This window comes from Engystomops pustulosus, chromosome 10, assembly GCF_040894005.1.
Source record: "Engystomops pustulosus chromosome 10, aEngPut4.maternal, whole genome shotgun sequence".
In the NCBI taxonomy this organism is placed as follows: Eukaryota; Metazoa; Chordata; class Amphibia; order Anura; family Leptodactylidae; genus Engystomops; species Engystomops pustulosus.
The window spans coordinates 8,308,375-8,327,962 of NC_092420.1; the positions used below are offsets into that span (position 1 = coordinate 8,308,375).

The 19,588-nt window shown below is 46.1% G+C and overlaps 1 protein-coding gene and 1 long non-coding RNA gene across 5 annotated transcripts in view; one reads left to right on the forward strand and one right to left on the reverse strand.

Moving 5' to 3' along the window:
- The window catches only part of LOC140103762 (uncharacterized), a 58,343-nt gene that overhangs the window by 38,316 nt on the left and 439 nt on the right, over nucleotides 1-19,588 (forward strand). The window lies entirely within an intron of this gene.
- Nucleotides 2,739-19,588, reverse strand: part of PLXNA1 (plexin A1) — a 249,533-nt gene continuing 232,683 nt past the window's right edge. For 3 of the 4 annotated variants that reach the window (XM_072126986.1, XM_072126987.1, XM_072126989.1), the window contains 11 exons: nucleotides 16,784-16,850; nucleotides 12,720-12,866; nucleotides 12,345-12,398; nucleotides 11,257-11,416; nucleotides 10,532-10,635; nucleotides 10,347-10,443; nucleotides 9,345-9,535; nucleotides 7,208-7,377; nucleotides 5,352-5,564; nucleotides 5,112-5,262; nucleotides 2,739-3,618 (listed from right to left, as the gene is read on the reverse strand). In XM_072126986.1, the coding sequence (XP_071983087.1) occupies nucleotides 3,523-3,618; nucleotides 5,112-5,262; nucleotides 5,352-5,564; nucleotides 7,208-7,377; nucleotides 9,345-9,535; nucleotides 10,347-10,443; nucleotides 10,532-10,635; nucleotides 11,257-11,416; nucleotides 12,345-12,398; nucleotides 12,720-12,866; nucleotides 16,784-16,850 (1,450 nt within the window). In that variant the 3' untranslated portion in view covers nucleotides 2,739-3,522. The remainder of the gene's footprint in view (nucleotides 3,619-5,111; nucleotides 5,263-5,351; nucleotides 5,565-7,207; nucleotides 7,378-9,344; nucleotides 9,536-10,346; nucleotides 10,444-10,531; nucleotides 10,636-11,256; nucleotides 11,417-12,344; nucleotides 12,399-12,719; nucleotides 12,867-16,783; nucleotides 16,851-19,588) is intronic. The other variant, XM_072126988.1, reaches the window with a different exon arrangement.

The following is a 19,588-nucleotide window of genomic DNA, read 5'->3' on the forward strand; positions in this document are numbered from 1 at the left end:
GCTAAGATTTGCAACAGGATAGGCAGTGTCGTCATCCTGAGGCATAGACAGCAGAGTCATCTCATCAGGGGGGCGGAGTCAGCAGTGTCGTCTCATCCGAGGGGTGGGGTTAGCAGAGTCATCTCATCATTCAGGGTGGTGTGGGTCAGCACAGTCAGACATCTTATCATTGGGGGTAGGACCATTATTCATGGGTATGTGGTCAGAAGAGTCATCACAGATATAATTCCAACCGGTTTCTCAGTCCTGGTGTAATACAATTTTGGTTGCCCCTGGATACGACTGTAAATCTTCTGACACTGGTCGAATTCTTCTTATGAATAGCTTCTCATGTCTGCACACTGCCCCTCCCCCCCTGCGTTACAAGACCAGCTCAGACACGGGCACTTCCTGTACTCTACAAGCTACAGCCAGATGAGGTCTTTATTCGGGAGGGAGGCATGTAGCAGAGCTGACTGTGTGTGTTATAGCCGAGATGTTGCAGAGCTGAGAGTCATTGGGGCACATTTTCTAAAGACCTTGCACCATTTTCCTGTCAGACTTTTCACGTTCTTTCGAGTGGAAGCTACTGGCACAGGTATAAGAAGTGTCTGCGCCGCTCATGTATGGCGTCTGCAGTATTCCTCACACAACTCTATTTTCTGCACTGCAGGGGGCCTTGCGGTGTTCTGTCGACCCGTGCACCAGATTTATCTGCAAAGTCCGACAAATGTTTCCACACCCCTGTACCCTGATAATCTAAGCACATTGTCAGCACACAGAACAGTATCTCTCTTATCTAGGAGCCTGACTTCTCTCTCTTGTCAGAATGGTCAGGTCATTAGAGGTTGGGGTCGGCAGAGTCATGTGATTAATGATCTGAGAAATAGGATTGGATAGGGGTGGGGTCAGAGTCATCTCAGTATCATTATAGGACTAATAGGTCACTAGATAAGGCAGGACAGTCGCACTCAGATGTCCAGTGATGCTCCCCTCGCTGGTGCATGGGGCGGACCCGTGTGCCTTGATATATCCCGATCCCCCTCCCCCCTCCGTAGACACAGACGAGTCAATGACACAACGAGTCGCTTTAGTTTATTTAGCAAAAATGTTTAATCTCTTTGTGATGCGAGGATTTTATTTACAGGTACTAAATCTGAGCGACATTAAAATAGTAAGATATGTACAGAGATGGCTCAGCGGCGGCGAGTCACAATCAAGAGGTTTTTATTTTTTTATTCTTAGTGTTTTTGTTTTTTCCTACAGGCCAGAAAGCGCCAGTGCTCCACTTCACTGCAGCAACGGAGGGGTTAAGTGGACAAGTCGCATCCCCTGACCCTCTGGTGATGGGGGGGTTCACTATCAGTCACACATGGGGGACCCCCGATAGGTTCTCACTCATATTTAACCCTCTAAAAGCCACAGAGGAGTCAGCAACTGTAAGCAGCCTATGAAATTCTTTGTGTCGTAGTCACTGATATAAACCCCTGCACCGGATTGTCGGGGGATTTACTACATTTAGTGGGAGGATAAAAGCTTCTATTAGTGTTTGATGTTGGTTTTTCTTTTAATCGAACAGAAGAAGCTACAAAGGATGAAGTAATGTGAAAACTTCCTTAACTACAGGGGAGCGGTTATGCTGTAATTGACTGAACTGCTGTAAATCCTCCTTGTAGACTCATGGGCACCGCTGCAAATTTAGTCAAAATAGACTAGAAACTCTTAAATGGTGATCTGACTACAAGTTTCTCCACTGTAGTCAGGAGGGTTGGGGGTGCAACTAGAAATTTCTGGGCAGCTGACCTGTTACAGGTGGCGCTCTTGCTTATTACCCATCATGCTCCTGTACTACTGGAAGGGTAATCTGGATGGAGGGTTACTCGGGTCAGTGATTTTTCAATTTGAGAAGAAGTTGGAGAGTCCATCGTGTAGTTTTCCTTCACAACAGGTAAGAAACCAATCAGAACGACTGATCTCCATCACATGACTGAAGGGAATGATGACATCACTAGACCTCTAGAGTCTCTACATGATCCAGTGATGTCATGACCTATTTCTTGACTCTTCTATAGCTCTGCCTGTTCTGATTGGCCTTTGTGTGGGAGCTCAGGCCCCTCCCTCTGCCATATTGTCTCCAGGCAGCGCTTTGCTGACTCCTCTGACCAGAACCCACCCATGCAAGTTCTCATATGGAATGCTCCAAAATAAAAGCGCCTTCAAATATCTGGGAAAATCCATTAAGGGTGAATGGGGGGGGGGGGGGTGTCAGGTCCCCATCTTATAACCTTCCATACGGGGATTTGTAATAAATTAGGACAAGACTAAACCACTTATATTTTTTTTTTCTCTCCAAGATCCTGTACCATAAATTGTAACCAGAGACAGAATATTTATATATATATATTAATGCCCACATCATTATCTAATGCAGCAAAGCATTGTGGGTAGGCTCTGCCCTCCGAGACCACATATATGTACATTCATTAAACAGGTGCCGTGACTCTCTATGTGCTTTCTGCAGCCAATTACATCGCAAAGATTTCCAATAATATAGAAAAAAAAATTTTCAAAAAAAAAATAATAATAATAATCAAAAAGCACAATTCATTCCAAAACAAGATACACAGGGTGTGAAAGAGTTAAACTAAAAAATGTCCCCCCGCCCACAAATGTCACTTTCCAGCTTCACCCCTCCCCCACGACAAAAGGTGGTCCGATCCGTTCCCCCTCCTCACGTCTAGATTCTCTTTTTAAAAAAAAAAAAAATTGATATTTTTTTGCATTTTTATTCACTAAAACAACATTGAAATGAACATGGCACAGAATATAGTCTAGAAAAATATCAAAGGTTCTGGATAACTTTGTCGGTTCCGCGGGGGCGGGGCAGGGGGTGGGATTCATTTCAACCATCTTATATTTTTTCTTTTTTTTTTTTTGTTTCCGAGAACACAAACACATTCCTTTATCCGATTGTTTTTCGTCAAACTTTTTTTTTTTTTTGTATTTTTTTTTAATCTTAGTTTTTTTTTGTATATATTTTTTTTCTTTCATTATTAAAAACTCCCCGGAATTTTTTCCATTAAATTGTGCAAATGTAGCAGTAACACTAGTGGCCGAAAGCCAAAGAGAGAGAGAGAGGAATTGTTTTGTTTCCGTGTTGGATCTTGGAACGAGAGGAAAGTTTTTTGTCTCCCTCCGGGGGTCGCGTCTTCCTCTCCCCTCCCCCGGGACGCGCAGGCAGCTCTCATTGTTTTAAATCTAGATTTTATTTTTTTTTTGTTAATCTGTGTTGAAATTTTTGGAGTCCCTTAAAGTTTTTGTCCATTTATAAAGATTTTCTATGTCGGTCGCTAGAGTTTATTTTTTTTTATATACAAGAATTTTTGTTTTCAAGAAAGTTCCAGTCCAGTTCTGCAGCTCGTGGATTTTGAAGGCCACATGCGTTGGGGGTGTGGTCGATGCGTAGCGCTCCCCTCCCCCCCTCTCTCTTTTCTCTCCGTAGCCACTGCCAAGAGACCCTCCTCATGCAGACCCCCATAGACTTCAACTGCTGAGAGACATTGTGTCGATGACTTGCTCCAATTTACTTCGTAGCCGCTGCCTCCTCGCCTGCTCGTCCTTTTCCAGTGCGGTCAAAATCTACAAGACAAGAAGACGGATGAGAGGCGACGCCGGAGCTCCCCCACATGAGAAGAACAAGGAGATCACAGCAGCATCTGATCGTCACAAAGGTGACCCTTGTATCCTCAATAACACAAGTGGGCGGAACTACAGTGGTAGTAGCTGCTATGGGGCCCGCAGTGTGAGGGGGCCCCGGGATCTGGAGTATTTCATGTGGATATCCTGTATGTGTGATGTGTATATGATGAATGGGTGTATATGGTGTATGTCTGTGTATACACTGTATGTATATTCTTTAGGGCCACATTAAGAAGTTCACTATGTGGCCCTGCCTCTCCTAGTTACCCCACTGCACATGCACGCTCCGCCTAATGAGCATGCATGTTGAGTCTAAAGGAATAGACTAGTGTGTTGCACAGTTAAATGGACATCTTTAAAGGGATTGTACCATCAATGATACTTAACCCCAGGATGGGGGATGTGTATCCAATGGTTGAGACCCCCAGTGGTCATGGGAATGGGGCGCACAGAAGTGAAGGGAGTGCAGATGGGCTCCACTTGCTATGGGATCCTTCGGGGAACAGCTGTGGGTGTCAGTAGTCAGATCCCTAGTGATCGATCACTAATCTCCTATCCACATCAGGGGGGATTGTACGTCACCTTCAAATTTACCATCAGGGTCCATTATTATAAACCAGGGACATTACTCATAGATCCCGGCACCGGGACTGTGGTATCTTCTTATATGTGTTATCCATGGCCTCCTTCCTTCTAAAAAATCAACTTTTAAAATGACTGTGCTGTAGTTTCACAGGCTGTTACACTGTGTAGGAGCACTCCCCCTTTAAATGTGCGAGGTTACATCATGCAGAGGGCTGGGGTAAGACAGTGTATCAGCCTGTGAAGCTACAGCAAAGAGTTGATCCCGCAAAACCCCCAGGAGTCCTTCAGGCTCATTAGAATAATTTTTTAAAGTTGATTTTAGAAGGAGTGAGGCCATGGATAATAAATATAAGCAGATACCACCTGTTTTATCAGGATGAAGGTCCCCTTTAAGGGGGCTTCCATCAGATGGGACATGTGTGCAGTGTATAACATACACAGAGGTTATAATCGTCCCCCATCCAGTGATTTCTACCATCCTCATCGCCTCTGACCACCTGCGGTGGCGGCCATCATTATATTCTTTCCCCTTTAACAAAACTTTATTCAAACAAAACAAGAGAGGACAAAGTTCCTTGCGCCGTTTCCTCGGTAATGTGCGGAGATGTCAGCGCTCGTCACCCTCCTCCCGGAATAATTATGTCTTGGCTGGGTCTGAATTGTCGCCCCTTGTGACATTTCGCTGCTGTCACAACACTTATTACAGACTGCGCCATTATAGACAATACAATTATAATCACCGTAATAAGGGAAATTACAGCTAAATATATAGTGACAGATTGGCGGAGGATGATACAATGGGGGGAGCTATAGTGGTGGAGGGGTCACGGCTGTGAGTGGGCACTCACCTCATCCCTGTACTTGGTGATGTAGGAGTAGATCTCGTGCAGGGCGCTCATGCTGTTGAATTGGCTGAGATGTAGGCGGGACTGTTCGGCCAGGTACGCGCTCATATCCTGGTCGCTGATTACCGACATTTTGGCGATGTCGGCGTAATACCTGCAAGCACAGAGACCCATATCAGTAAATCAGCATGCAGTACCAGGCGCGGCCTGGAGGCACAGGGTGGCGCTGGGTGCGCCCCTCACCTCTCCACCCAGCTCTTGTAGTTGGGGATGTCCTTGGCGTACAGCAGCTTGTTACTGGGAGAGTCTTTGCCCAATTTGTGCTCCGACGTAGAACAAGAGTCCATGAAGGTCTGCGCCACCACCGAGAGGCAGGCGTCCGTGATGCTGTTCTTGTGGATGTCGAAAACAAACTGAGGGTTCTTGATCACGTTCACCCAGAACCTCAGGGGTAAACTGGAAGGAGAGAAACACGGGTGAATGGATGTCATGTGACCAGCGAGGTGCTGCAGCAGCTGATCTATTAAAGGGAAACCGTCAGCAAGTTTGACCATGCAGCAGCTCTGGAGAGATGCGCAATCATTCCATTTATTGTAGCAACAAGTATTCCTCACACTGCTGTGCTCTATGCAGTTTATGTTTGTAGCAGCAGGACTGTGAGATATGGGTTTGTATTCCAGGATTGTAGCTTCTCCAAGTGCACTGGGGGTGTGTCCTCACACTGCTGTGCTCTGTGCAGCCAGTGTTATGCACCGTCCCTGGAGGTGTGTGTACTCATACTACTTTGTATGTTGTTAGCAGCAGCAGAACTGTGAGATATGGAATTTTTTATTCCAGGATTGTAGTTTCTCCAAGTGCACTGGGGGACGTGTCCTCACACTGCTGTGCACTGAACTGCACCGAATACAGCAGTGTGAGGAACGTGCCCCAGTGCACTTTGCAAAGATACTGTACAGCAATAATCCAGTTTTGACACCTTTAGTGTAATTAACTTCCTGACATGAGAACAGGGTCACCCTTGGAATTGGGCAGGACCCGCAGGGTATGGGTGGAGGGGGGCACTGCTGACCTCTTCTTGGTGCACACATTACACCCAGAGCAGAAATCACTGTGGAAAGCTTGGGCCTGTAAGGAGGCAGCACCCACTACGTGCCCCCATCATATCACCTGCCCCTGGAACCCCCCCAGAGACATTACATGATCTATTCCTATACATTACATCATACAGCAGCCGGTGGAGCTGGAAGGGTTAATAATCCCCCCCCCCCTCCTATAGATACATACATTGCTCCAGTCACCGGCACTAATTGCCGACGGCCATTGAACCGCGCCGAAGCAATTTATCTGCCACATTACAAATGTCATAGGAGGGGACGTCCCGCTGGCGACGAGACGCAGGCACGAAACCAGAACGGAGGATGAGAGGCGGAGAACCCGCGGGGGGCCCATGTAAAGGTGACCGGACACAGGGGGGCGGCGGGAGGAGGAGGAGACAGAGAATTTCCCAAATATGAAATTTAAATTGAGAATGAATTTCCAGCTTTTTTGGGGCATAATATGGATTTTATCTGGAGGAGGTTTATGGGTAAGAACAGTGAAAGGGGGCGTGTAGTCGGGTGTTAGACATGATAACAGGGTGAGAATGGGGTAACCAGTATACAGACTCCCCATTCTCATACTTACTGGGTCTCCACTTCCTGTTCCTGTTCTTGCACACAGGAAATTCCTGCTCAGCCAATCACTGCTTGAGGCGGATCCATAAAGTGGCCAGTGATTGGCTGAGGCTGGAATTTCCTGTGTGCAGAAACGGGAACAGGAAGTGGAGAGCAATGAGTGCGAATCAGAACGGGAGCACAGAAAATCGCAGAGGTAATGAAATATCCCCTAAAAGAGGTCTCTATACATTGTACTTAATCTGTTTTTGAGTCCAAAAAATTCAGCTGAGGGTTTGTTACAATGATATCAAGTCAAGGGAACATTTCCTGTTTTAATTTGTTCCTCTGTATCAGTGCAGAGACTGGAAATAACTGTAACGAATCCTCTGCTGTGAGAAGTATCAGCAGCAAGCAGAGATCTTGATAACTGGTGATGCCACCTACCAGTTGCTCTTCCATGTGTGCCGCACGTCGTAGTCGGTGATTTGGTGCTTGTCCGCCTGCTCGTCCAGGAAGTCGAACATGTACTTGATGGCGAGCGGGAGGGCGCTGCCGCGGTGCGCCGTGCTGAAGATCGTCTCAAATAAGTCGTCCACAAACTTCTGCAGCGTGCCCTGTGCACAGGAGGGAGAGCGGAGATTACACCAGCGCATATGTACTACAACCCCCATCATAATACAGAAGCTTCTGCCTACAATGATCTATTCATTAAAAATCCTCACCCAGCTTTCCCATGTTCCTGATTAACTACTACACAGCAATACGGGAGGAGGACAAGTAGCGCTGAATAACACTGCGGCCACATCCCGCAGGACCCTGCTAGGGCTTGTAGTCATCCTATGTCCCCCTATAACTATAGACAGTGAATGAATAATGGATTTATGTTCCTAGGTTGTAGCACTGGGGGCGTGTCCTCACACTGCTGTGCTCTGTGCTGCACCACAGTCATCCGCCTCTTCTCTGAGTCAAAGCTTTTCAGTCATTTCACTGACGGCTACAGCAGTAACTCAGAGCAAAGGGGAGAGGATGTGAAGCAGTTCAATGCAGAGAGCTAAGAGCACAGCAGTGTGAGGACCAGCCATTCAATCATTAGAAGGGTTTTCCCACTAATAAAATTAATTCCCTGTCCAATTATTGTGATGGCTGCAGGGCTCCCGGTGATCTCCACAATGGGGGTCCACAACCTCCGTGGAGTCCTGATAGTCCCATAGAAGTCAATGGAGCCCCTTACATTCATTTAGCACTTGGGGACCGTGGGGGTCCCTATTAGTGTATATGGAAAACCCCATTAATGCCATAAGTCCCGAAGGTTGGCCATATGGGTCATCACTCAGCTTTCCAGAAGTCGGATGAACTTCTACTTTGCATTTAAAACCAATGCACTTAAGTCCAGCTGCAATCCTGCAGGGGAGGAGGGATATCATGGCAGTTCTTCTCTGGGGATCCTACAAATACTTCAGGAATATTTCCCCCCACATTGATGTAGTAGTTGTGAGCGGGCGGATTCCCCGCAGGATTCTTATGTAGCGGGAAGATTTCCAGGATCCGCAGAAAACCTCATTACAGGAGGAATTAATCTCCCGCCGCTGCAGATCCTGCGCTCCGCTAAGCAAATATACATCCTGCTAACCGCGTATATACAGGGGGGGGGGGGGGGGGAATAAATAACGCGGAGGGAGATTTATGGCTCCCACAATTAGCGGGATTTTATATCGGAGGTTTATGGAGGGACTTGTAAATTCCACTTTATCCGCCCATTATAAAACAATGGCGGGTAATTGGTGTCATAACCCATCGATTGCTGCTGCTCATCCCATCCCCCGCTGATGTGCAGGGAGAGAAATTACTCCGCCAATCACTATCAGCCAGGGAAGGGGGGGGGGGGGCGATATTACTCTAAAATCAGCAAATGGAAACATGGAATTCAGGAGCTGGAACTACAGCAAGCGGATATTTTGTTACAGTGTATCAGAATTCTCATTACTGGGAAAATAGGAACCCGTCAGCAGGTGTGACCATACAGACTGCAGCCAGTGTTATGTATTGTCCCTGGAGAGATGTGAGACCTTTGTGTATGGTGTTAGTAGCAGCAGGGCTGTGATATACGGATTTATATTCCAGGATTGTGTCTTCACAGCCACGGCCTTCTGCTCGGAGCGACTGCTTTGTATCAACCAGAAGGCAGCTATAGCGTTAACTAGGAGAAGAACAGATCACTGCACAGAGCACAGCAGTGTGAGGACATGCTCCCAGTATAATCCTGGAATATAAAGCCATATTTCACAGTCCTGCTGCTACTAACCGCAAACACAAAGGTCTGATTACACATCTCTCCAGGGACAATAGTGGCTGCAGTCTGTGTGCACTATCCCCAATATCAGCTTATTTCTGGGGCTCTGCACTAGGAGCCCTTCCCCTGTTGGGGTATATTCACATAGGGCTGATATACTGCAGGATTTATTTCTGCAGCTGCTGTAGTAGAAGCTCCAGTGTTCAGCAGCATAAAATCTGCATTGTACCCGCCACATGTGAATGTGCCCTCACAGGGGCAGTCAGCCCGGCTACACATCACAGCTATTACCTTGGTGGCCAGCAATCGGGTCAGGTAGATCTCGGACACCATCTTGCTCCCTCGGTCTCCCTCTCGCTGGTCCAGGTGGTCGTGGTTCTTCACCAGGTGCCAGAGTTTGGTTCCGCTCTCCAGGTCGGGGGTGATCATGGGTGTGCGGGAGCGTAGGCTGTCCGGGCTGGATGCTGTCCTGAGCATGCTCTCTGCGAGGGGAAAGACAATGGAGGATAACGTCAGCCCTAGCATTGCTGAATGGCAGAGCATGCTGGGAGTTGTAGTACCTCAGAGGTCTTTGTGCTCTCTAGTAAGAGTCTGCCTCTGGGTAGGTGGCCCTTTAAGAGCATCTCCCCCACCAGGTACTGACAGGTATCTGCTGTACAGAGAACAATACACACATGGCTGCTGCAGGACAGTAAGTCCTAAGTGATGAGACTATGTAAATCCCAGGACCGAAGCTTACGTGCTCTGTGGGTGGGTCCTGACACTGCTGTGCTCTGTACTCTGCATTAAACACCTTTAAAGTCCCTCCCACTTCTCTGAATGACAGGTTCCTCAGCATAGCAACTTCCAAGATGTAACCCCCAAAGTGCTGGATTGGTTAGAAGAACATTTCCCTCCAGCTTTCCAGGATAATGTAGGATTTCTATGCCGATTCCCCCCTCCCCCGATACGTTACACCTACAATGTACATCGAGGAGCTGTCGGCAGACGTTTCAGTGCTGACATTTCAGAGCCAATTATGTGCGATAATTAATTTTAGCCTCGTTATCAATTCCCTTTGATTAGAGATAGTAACTAATTAAAGTAACAGAATCTAACAGGAGGATATTTGCCTGACCTCCAGACGAGGTCTCATTTGAAGATCGGGCCCCGGTTGGTCTAGAATAGGCACCCACCGCCCCATGTCACATCCAAAACTACCGATAAACTACTGCAGGTCGCCCTGGAAACAGACTACAATTGTGTGTAGTCAGTCATGTGACCTCATGCACTTACACACGATCGCCCACTCACCGTATCTGCTCAGGGACTTTGTAAACGTTGACGAGTTGGAGATGTTGTAGGCGGAGTTCTGCTTGGGGACCAGAGCGACCGATGATCCATCGATAACCTGCAGTGATCAGAAGGGAGGAGCTCAGTCAGCGACCTCTGACCCCACACCCTATAGCCGGGTCCTCGGATAATGTGAGGTAACCTACCTGGTAGTGGGCCAAGGTGTTAAGGCGCTTCCAGTCGTTGTCTATTTTGGTTGTTACATCCTCGTCTTGTAGGATTATTCTCGCCATCCGACCCTGGCGCCACTCTGCGGGGTGGAAGAGGAAGCCCACTTAACGGTGGCATGACAAGGACTTAAGGAGAACCTCTACCATTATAACCTCTCCTAACAGGACTGCAGATCTTATCAGGTCCAGCTCCCCTTATAGGTGAGGGCCCAGCTTCCAGACAGACCCCATTCTCTTATCATGGATGGTTACTCATCCTTTCAGACTTTTATGGTCCAATATCTAATATACTTTGAACGTCTTATGTGGAGCTGGACAAGATCTTTCTCTTCTACATTGGGCGGATGTCACTGTTGGTAGACCAGGGGTTTCCATCAATTATCCTTCAGCTGAGTTTTCTCCTTCCTTTGGCCCCTTCTATCCCAAGGAATGGGGAATCCAGAGATGGAAGCCCCAACTATCTGCCATGTCTAGTACCTTTGTATCTTGTGTACAAAGTTCCCGAAAGAGGACCCCGCCTTAATCAGTTCCTTTAAATAGAGACACCTTGGAGCTATATGGGACGTGACACGAGATCTTACCAAGAACCTCATCTCCTTGTTTTGGACCTCTCTTGAGAAGTGGGGTCACCATCTCTAACCCATCAGCCCTCACTACTTTGACTAGTCCTATTATGAAGTTGGGATGAGACCTGATCTTACCAAGGTCCATGTCTCCTGCTTTGGGTCTCTGGGAGTAGGGGACCCCCTTATACACGGCGTCCAGCAGCTTCTCCTTTACTTGAGTTATGGTGTCGCAGTTCAGGACCTTCACTGGAATTTCGGGGGCGTTTTCGTTCTCAGGGTTCACACAATTCAGAGTCTGTAAACAAGAGTTTTTTTTTTATTGTAACGAAATTGGGAACATCTGGGATTTCGGAGCGACCTGCAATCAACTAATTAAATTATTCGGCATTTACGGCTTTAATAAGCGGCACCCCCCCCCCTTCCTTAGCAGCGGAGAACACAGGTGCGAGGTGCAGAGTTTTGTTACTGATACTAATTATACCCGCTGCAGGAATATACTGCACACAGGATCCCAGCCCTCGCCCTCAGCGCCAACCAGACCCATTTATCATTAGGGAGGAGCCATCGCACCTGGACCTGCCGGAGACAGTAATGGAGCAGAATGAAGCAATGTCTGAGGCGCTTTAGGCCGCAGCCACGGGGAGATTGGTTTTGTTACAATCTTGATCCCGCCAGCAGCAATAAGAAAGCTCATTCTGGCTGTAGGAGTCTAGTGGGCGGTCCTATGGAGTGATTAAGACCGCCCACTGGACTCATGTTCAAAATAAGCTTAAAAATAATTAACTTAAAAGCAAGTTATACTTCATCTCCCATTAATCTATATATCGACCACTCGGCTTCTCCACATCTAGAACCTGAACCCGACTGACAGGTTCCCCCTCTTAGGGGCACAACTTGTGGGCGGCCTCTCATGTACATGCATTGAATGCGTCTGAATGGTGCAGGAGCGGACGAGCAGCTGCGAGACATTTGTAAGCAAAGCAATGGGACAACAAGAAATCCAACACACAGGGTCGGGGTTCCCCCATAGACATTAGATCCTTGTTAACCCTACGGAAACCAACTCAGGATCTGCCGGTACAAGTCTAATGTCTATGGGGACAACTACTTGGATACAGATGAAACCATGAAATGGATTGAAGGATCCCAGTTACGGACCCCCCCTCGCACCACCATCATAGCGGAGGGAGGGGGGAGCGAGGCGCTGCTGCGAGGAAACTTACTTGAGGCGAGCGGCAACATGACTCATCGCTCAGCCCGTCATCGGCACAAGGATTCTTCAATCCATTAACAGTGAGACACACAGAGGAGGAAGAGACAGGTTGGCGAGAGAGAAAGAGAGAGAAAAAAATACCAATGTAAAATGAGTGGCTTCGGGGCGGGAAATCACTAAAAACGGGTCAATGGGGCCCCCAGACTCATCGTCTGAGCCCCCAAACCATTGAGCAAGGTGAATGTATGAGCCAATGGAATATGGCAAACCCAACCTACACCGAGCCACCAGCGAGATCTCCACCCCTGGAGGCCCACACTCATCTCCCGCTCGATTCGGGTCAAGGATTTTTAGGGAAAGTCTGAGAATATTCTGTAGGACTGACCAGCATCTTGTAGTCGATCTGCTGGCGGATGAGCTTGTCCTCACTCAGGGAGTATCGGGCTTCTCCGGTGATGGCGTCGATCGGTCCTTTCTCCATCTGTTGCTTGATGGCGCAGTAGAGCATGAAGAGCGGCTCGCCCGCACATTCCTGGTCAGGACGAGAGGAGAAGACACTGAGGTTACGAGGGACGGTATTAGACGAGTCAATAAAACGTATTAAGCAATCAGTTCATGGATCATCATAAATAATGAAACTAAATATACAAAGCGTCTGACACCGACCAGGTCTCAGCGAGTCTCTACTTCCCGCACAGGAAATGCCAGCCCAGCCAATCACACGGTACAGGAAGTAGAGACTGACCGAACCAGAATGGGAACACCCAGGATTGGTCCAATGCTTATCACTTACGTTTGAGGTCTAAAAATCTGAAGGAATAAAAAGATTTGGTTCGAAAACCCCTTGAAATTTGAAAAACAGGATTTGTGATAAGATTGCATGCTGGTGCAGTAGGACAACCCTTAATTAAGCAATTTAAAACCCATGATTTGTGATAAAATTGCAGGACGGTGCAGTAGGACCACCCTTTATTAATCTTAAAATCAGGATTTGTGGTTAATTTGCAGGCTGGCTCAGTAGAACATCCTCTTTTATCGATCAATTTGAAAAACCACGATTTGTGATAAGATTGCAGGACGGTGCAGTTTCGTCAACCCTTTATTAAGCAACTTGAAAACCACAACTTGTGATAAAATCGCAAGATGGCGCAGTAGGACAACCCTCTCACCAATCAATTTGAAAACTATGATTTGTGATAAAATTGCAGGACGGTGCAGTTTATGGAAAATATTTAATGTGATGTTAAATGATTTCTGTATTTTACATTAAATTATGCAAATGATTTCTACAGTAACACACGATACCAGTTGTTACAAGATGTCTATACTAGTTTTATATATATATATAGGTGTGATATTAATCAACTGCAGAAATATTCACACGCTTAAATTAATTAGCGTTCCCCTGACGATGCTATAAGAAGACGGCGAGACCATCAACATTCAGCCTGTATTAGTAACATGGCCACCACGGACTCCGCCACGGCGCGGCTTTCACATGCAGATCTGCTTTGGTGCAAAAGTGCAAGCACTTCCCTGTCACCATATGCTGTTAGCATCTCGTTAGCATCTGCAGTAATTAAAGAGACAGCTGCTAACGAGCGGGCGCGGGCATACATCATCCCCAGACCTTCCCACAACGCGCTTGTCTTTGAAATTATGGTTCATTTGCAAACTTGGCTTCATTAATTCAAGCCAGGGGAGGTGGTGCACAGGGACGGAGAGGCGGCCCGCGCCCGGAATTGAACGTCCCGGAGGTAAAAAAGGGGGCAGGATTAATTTTTTTGGTGTGTGGGGTAGTTCTTAAATGATTGGCAGACTAACAAAAGAGAGCAGGTCCTGAGGGAGGGAGCCAATTGTCATATTTATTTGCACAGGATGTGGGTGGAGTCAGACCACAGGAAACAGGAAATCTGTGGAAATCAAAGGGGAGGAGCTTTGTAGAACCCTCTGCTCAACTTTGCTTTATACTGGACACTTTGGCAGTCCCTCCCCATTTTTACACCCATTCAGCAGGGCAGATAGGGGTCACATGACACCTCCCACAGGACTTGGGGGCGGGATTTACCACTAGCCCTCCCCTGACTGTCAGGTTATTAGTATATTGGTGGATTCCTGGTTAGGTTTGGGTATCGTACAGAGATCCGCATTTCAAGGTGACATCCCCGGAGGACGTTTTCCTTTAAGCGCAGCTCTTTGCGGAGACGCCCGGCGTTTATGAAGCGAAAGCTCCGAATATGAGCAGAGCATTATTGACGGGATGTAGCTCATCAGGCATCTAATACCGCGCGTTTCTCAACACTTCGGAGTCGTCTCTTTTCCTCGTTTTTGCAGGGAATGTCTCATTACACTTCTGATAAATATCCACTGCGGCCCCGAGAGGCGGAGGATTAATACGTACGTTCTGCAGGTTCTATATATTATCGCCGATTCTTAGTGACTGCAGCGGAGGGATGTTATAGGGGAGATCTGCTCCTGGGAAAGCTGGGTGACCGCTCCTATTGGCTGCTGATCGATCAATGATCTACTTAATTAGGTGTAAAGGGTGCTCCGCTCCTCCCAGAATGCATTGCTCTATAACAGATGGTCTGCCAGGCTATGAGTACAGGAAGAATGGAGCCGGCTACTGGTAATGAAGATGAAATAGATTGTTAGCTGGGTGGTCGATACGAGCTAAAGCCTCTCAGCGGAGGGGAATGGATCCTGAAGGGGGGGTTAGAGCTCCTGGAGACTGGCGCAAAATCCCACAAAAAGATGCCCAACGATTATGTGGCAGGAGCGATCACAGCGGGCGCTGACATTTGCCACATGTCGCCTCCATGCGACCTTTACATGAATGACTGTTTGTCAATGTCGCAGGTTAGGAAAAAACGTTCTGAAAAGTTGGGGAATTTAAGGTGTTTGCAAACACAAGGATGCAGTGATCCGAGAGGAGGGGGGGGGGGTGTCATGTTGGGAGCAGTGTGAACAAGGACCAATCTGGAGAGAGGGATGCTGGGAATCATAATCTTAGGCCATATGTGTTGCATTGGAATCGCCTGTGTAAGTCGCTGTCCCTATGAGCTTACAATCAAATGTCCTTATATTAGAATATATACTGTATCATCAAACATACAAAATAATAGTAATATAAGGTTGAACTCGGAGAGGATTGCCTGGACTCTGTAACAGACCCTCTGCTGTGCGATGCATTAGGTAAGGGCAGGGATTCGGATAAGGAGGTTCCAATTCACCGACAGCAAGCAGAGGTCAGAGATTAAAACAAAGCCCCTTAGAAAGTTACAGAATTCACTACTGTGATGGGCACAATGGGCGCTGCCCACCAGTGGAATCATTCTACTTCACACCCAAAGGCTATGAACCTTTGTTACATTCGTATCCTGTCCTGGCCATACTCCATGAGCTAAACCCTTCAACATGAGAAATCACTCTCCACTGTGCTGTGTGTTTGTTACAATGTATCAGTGCAGGGACAGTGTATGAAGCGGTTTAGCTCTTAGCAGGCCGCACATTACCCCGGTACGGTATAGCGGTAATTTTGCAGGGAGGTATCGGGGAGAATATTGTAGAGTCGGTGGATGATGTGATCTCGCGGGCTGGGGCTTCTATTGACTGCCCGGCAGAGTGCGATTACTGCGTTACATTAAGAGCAGGTAACGAGCAGGTAGGTGGAGGTACTAATAGGACCCCGAGGATGTAACGGCACATTAAATGGCCACTTTCAGCCCTGACGGCGGAGGTGAGAGGCTTCTTAATACCAAACCTCAAGTTCTTTCCATCCGGGGGAAAGCAGATTATGGAACGCAATGGAACGAGGGTCTTATCTAAAAAGTGCAGTTACTATTAAGAACTTCTTAAAGGGGCCATAAACCCTGGAGGAATGTGCAGGTTGGAGCGTCCCTTTAAGCAGTCAAACCCGTAATCAGGAGAATGTAAGACTGAGCCGTCAGTAACGCGGTGTCGTGCCAGCGCGGTTCTTTGTTCGTTTTACATGAAGATGGATTTATTTTGATTGTTTTGATGTCTCAATATTTATTTCTACCCATATGGTGGAAGGAAAAAAAAAACGGCAACAACAATTTAGGAAGGCGTCGCGGTACTCGCAGGATGGGGATCGCCATCTGCATTACCCTGGTGGAATCAATCAAAAAACGAACCTGGCAGAGGCGCCTGCTCGTCATTATTTCACTCTCCTTCTCGTTTACTGCGACAATGATACAGTCCCCGAGTACGAGGGACGAGCGCGCAGAGCAGATATATCTGGACGCTTACCTACTCATATGACACATAAGAGAACCCCCCTAAATATCTGTGCGCAGTGGTTTGTTCCCTAATGCACTAAGGCATTTTGATTATTCGATCAGACCACTGCAACACAAGAATGGGGGTGTTCTGCCATCCCCGCCAGCTCAATGATACAAAAACACTGTATTTCTACGAGACATTTACCTTTAAGAACTTGTAGAGGAGGAAGGTGAACCAGTTTGTCAGCATCTTCTCTGCCACAGACTCCGTCCTGGAAGAAAGAGAAGGAAAAACACTTAATATTATACAACCCTGCAGCTTAGGTTCTTGTGCAGACAATGTAATGCCCTGCAGTCTACAGAGGGCGACTGTCACCTTAAATTTCTGTACAGTAGAAAATTGTATTGAAAATTTCGGAATCATTATGGGAAGTTGAGTAAATCCCGGGATGTCCACCCCTGATTGTGTCCCGGTGGCAGCGGCCGCCATTGATCTCCATACAAATTAAATTCCTTCTTCTCTCTTCTGGAGTTCGCCCCAGGGAGCCGAAAAACCCGCAGTCAGAGTTTTGTACCCGTGATGAAGGAGTCAGACATCAAAGCCGAGATCACTTTAAGCAACTGGGAGACGCAGTAATGAGATGCATTCATGCGCCATTAGACGGGACCAGTGCAGGGAGACGCAGATCACACGGTATAATCCCTTTGGTCCGGAGGGAGGCGCCGCACTGAAGGGGTTAAACATCATCGTCCTCCAAGGAGACTGATACATCACAACAGCCGCTCCATGTGCTAATGCAGCAAGGAGGCTCTGATCATATCTGCGGGTGATTGTACTCAGATAATACCGCTCATCATACCCAATGTAGAACCGCAACCCAGACACATTGTACACTAGTGTTATCTATATAGGGGGCAGTATTATAGTAGTTATATTCCTGTACATAGGGGGCAGTATTATAGTAGTTATATTCCTGTACATATGGGGCAGTATTATAGTAGTTATATTCCTGTACATAGGGGGCAGTATTATAGTAGTTATATTCTTGTACATAGGGGCAGTATTATAGTAGTTATATTCTTGTACATAGGGGGCAGTATTATAGTAGTTATATTCCTGTACATAGGGGGGCAGTATTATAGTAGTTATATTCCTGTACATAGGGGGGCAGTATTATAGTAGTTATATTCTTGTACATAGGGGGCAGTATTATAGTAGTTATATTCTTGTACATAGGGGGCAGTATTATAGTAGTTATATTCTTGTACATAGGGGGGCAGTATTATAGTAGTTATATTCTTGTACATAGGGGGGCAGTATTATAGTAGTTATATTCCTGTACATAGGGGGGCAGTATTATAGTAGTTATATTCCTGTACATAGGGGGGCAGTATTATAGTAGTTATATTCTTGTACATAGGGGGCAGTATTATAGTAGTTATATTCTTGTACATAGGGGGCAGTATTATAGTAGTTATATTCTTGTACATAGGGGGCAGTATTATAGTAGTTATATTCTTGTACATAGGGGGCAGTATTATAGTAGTTATATTCTTGTACATAGGGGGCAGTATTATAGTAGTTATATTCTTGTACATAGGGGGCAGTAATATAGTAGTTATATTCTTGTACATAGGGGCAGTATTCTAGTAGTTATATTCTTGTACATAGGGGCAGTATTATAGTAGTTATATTCTTGTACATAGGGGGCAGTATTATAGTAGTTATATTCCTGTACATAGGGGGCAGTATTATAGTAGTTATATTCCTGTGCATAGGGGGCAGTATTATAGTAGTTATATTCTTGTACATAGGGGGCAGTATTATAGTAGTTATATTCCTGTACATAGGGGGCAGTATTATAGTAGTTATATTCCTGTACATAGGGGGCAGTATTATAGTAGTTATATTCTTGTACATAGGGGGCAGTATGATAGTAGTTATATTCTTGTACATAGGGGGCAGTATTATAGTAGTTATATTCTTGTACATAGGGGGCAGTATTATAGTAGTTATATTCCTGTACATAGGGGGCAGTATTATAGCAGTTATATTCCTGTACATAGGGGGCAGTATTATAGCAGTTATATTCTTGTACATAGGGGGCAGTATTATAGCAGTTATATTCCTGTACATAGGGGGCAGTATTATAGTAGTTATATTCTTGTACATAGGGGGCAGTATTATAGTAGTTATATTCTTGTACATAGGGGGCAGTATTATAGTAGTTATATTCTTGTACATAGGGGGCAGTATTATAGCAGTTATATTCCTGTACATAGGGGGCAGTATTATAGTAGTTATATTCCTGTACATAGGGGGCAGTATTATAGTAGTTATATTCTTGTGCATAGGGGGCAGTATTATAGTAGTTATATTCTTGTGCATAGGGGGCAGTATTATAGTAGTTATATTCTTGTACATAGGGGGCAGTATTATAGTAGTTATATTCCTGTACATAGGGGGCAGTATTATAGTAGTTATATTCCTGTGCATAGGGGGCAGTATTATAGTAGTTATATTCTTGTACATAGGGGGCAGTATTATAGTAGTTGTATTCTTGTACATAGGGGGCAGTATTATAGTAGTTATATTCCTCTACATTTGGGGCAGTATTATAGTAGTTATATTCTTGTACATAGGGGGCAGTATAATAGTAGTTATATTCTTGTACATAGGGGGCAGTATTATAGTAGTTATATTCCTGTACATAGGGGGCAGTATTATAGTAGTTGTATTCTTGTACATAGGGGGCAGTATTATAGTAGTTATATTCCTGTACATAGGGGGCAGTATTATAGTAGTTATATTCTTGTACATAGGGGGCAGTATTATAGTAGTTATATTCTTGTACATAGGGGGCAGTATTATAGTAGTTATATTCTATATTGGTGACAGAGCGGTAGATTATGGTTATTTGGACCCGCTGTTCCTCAGTATCTCCGGCCGCTCTGTGGATCAGGGACAAGTAGGGAGAAGGCAATAAATAAACATTAAGAGCTTCATTTA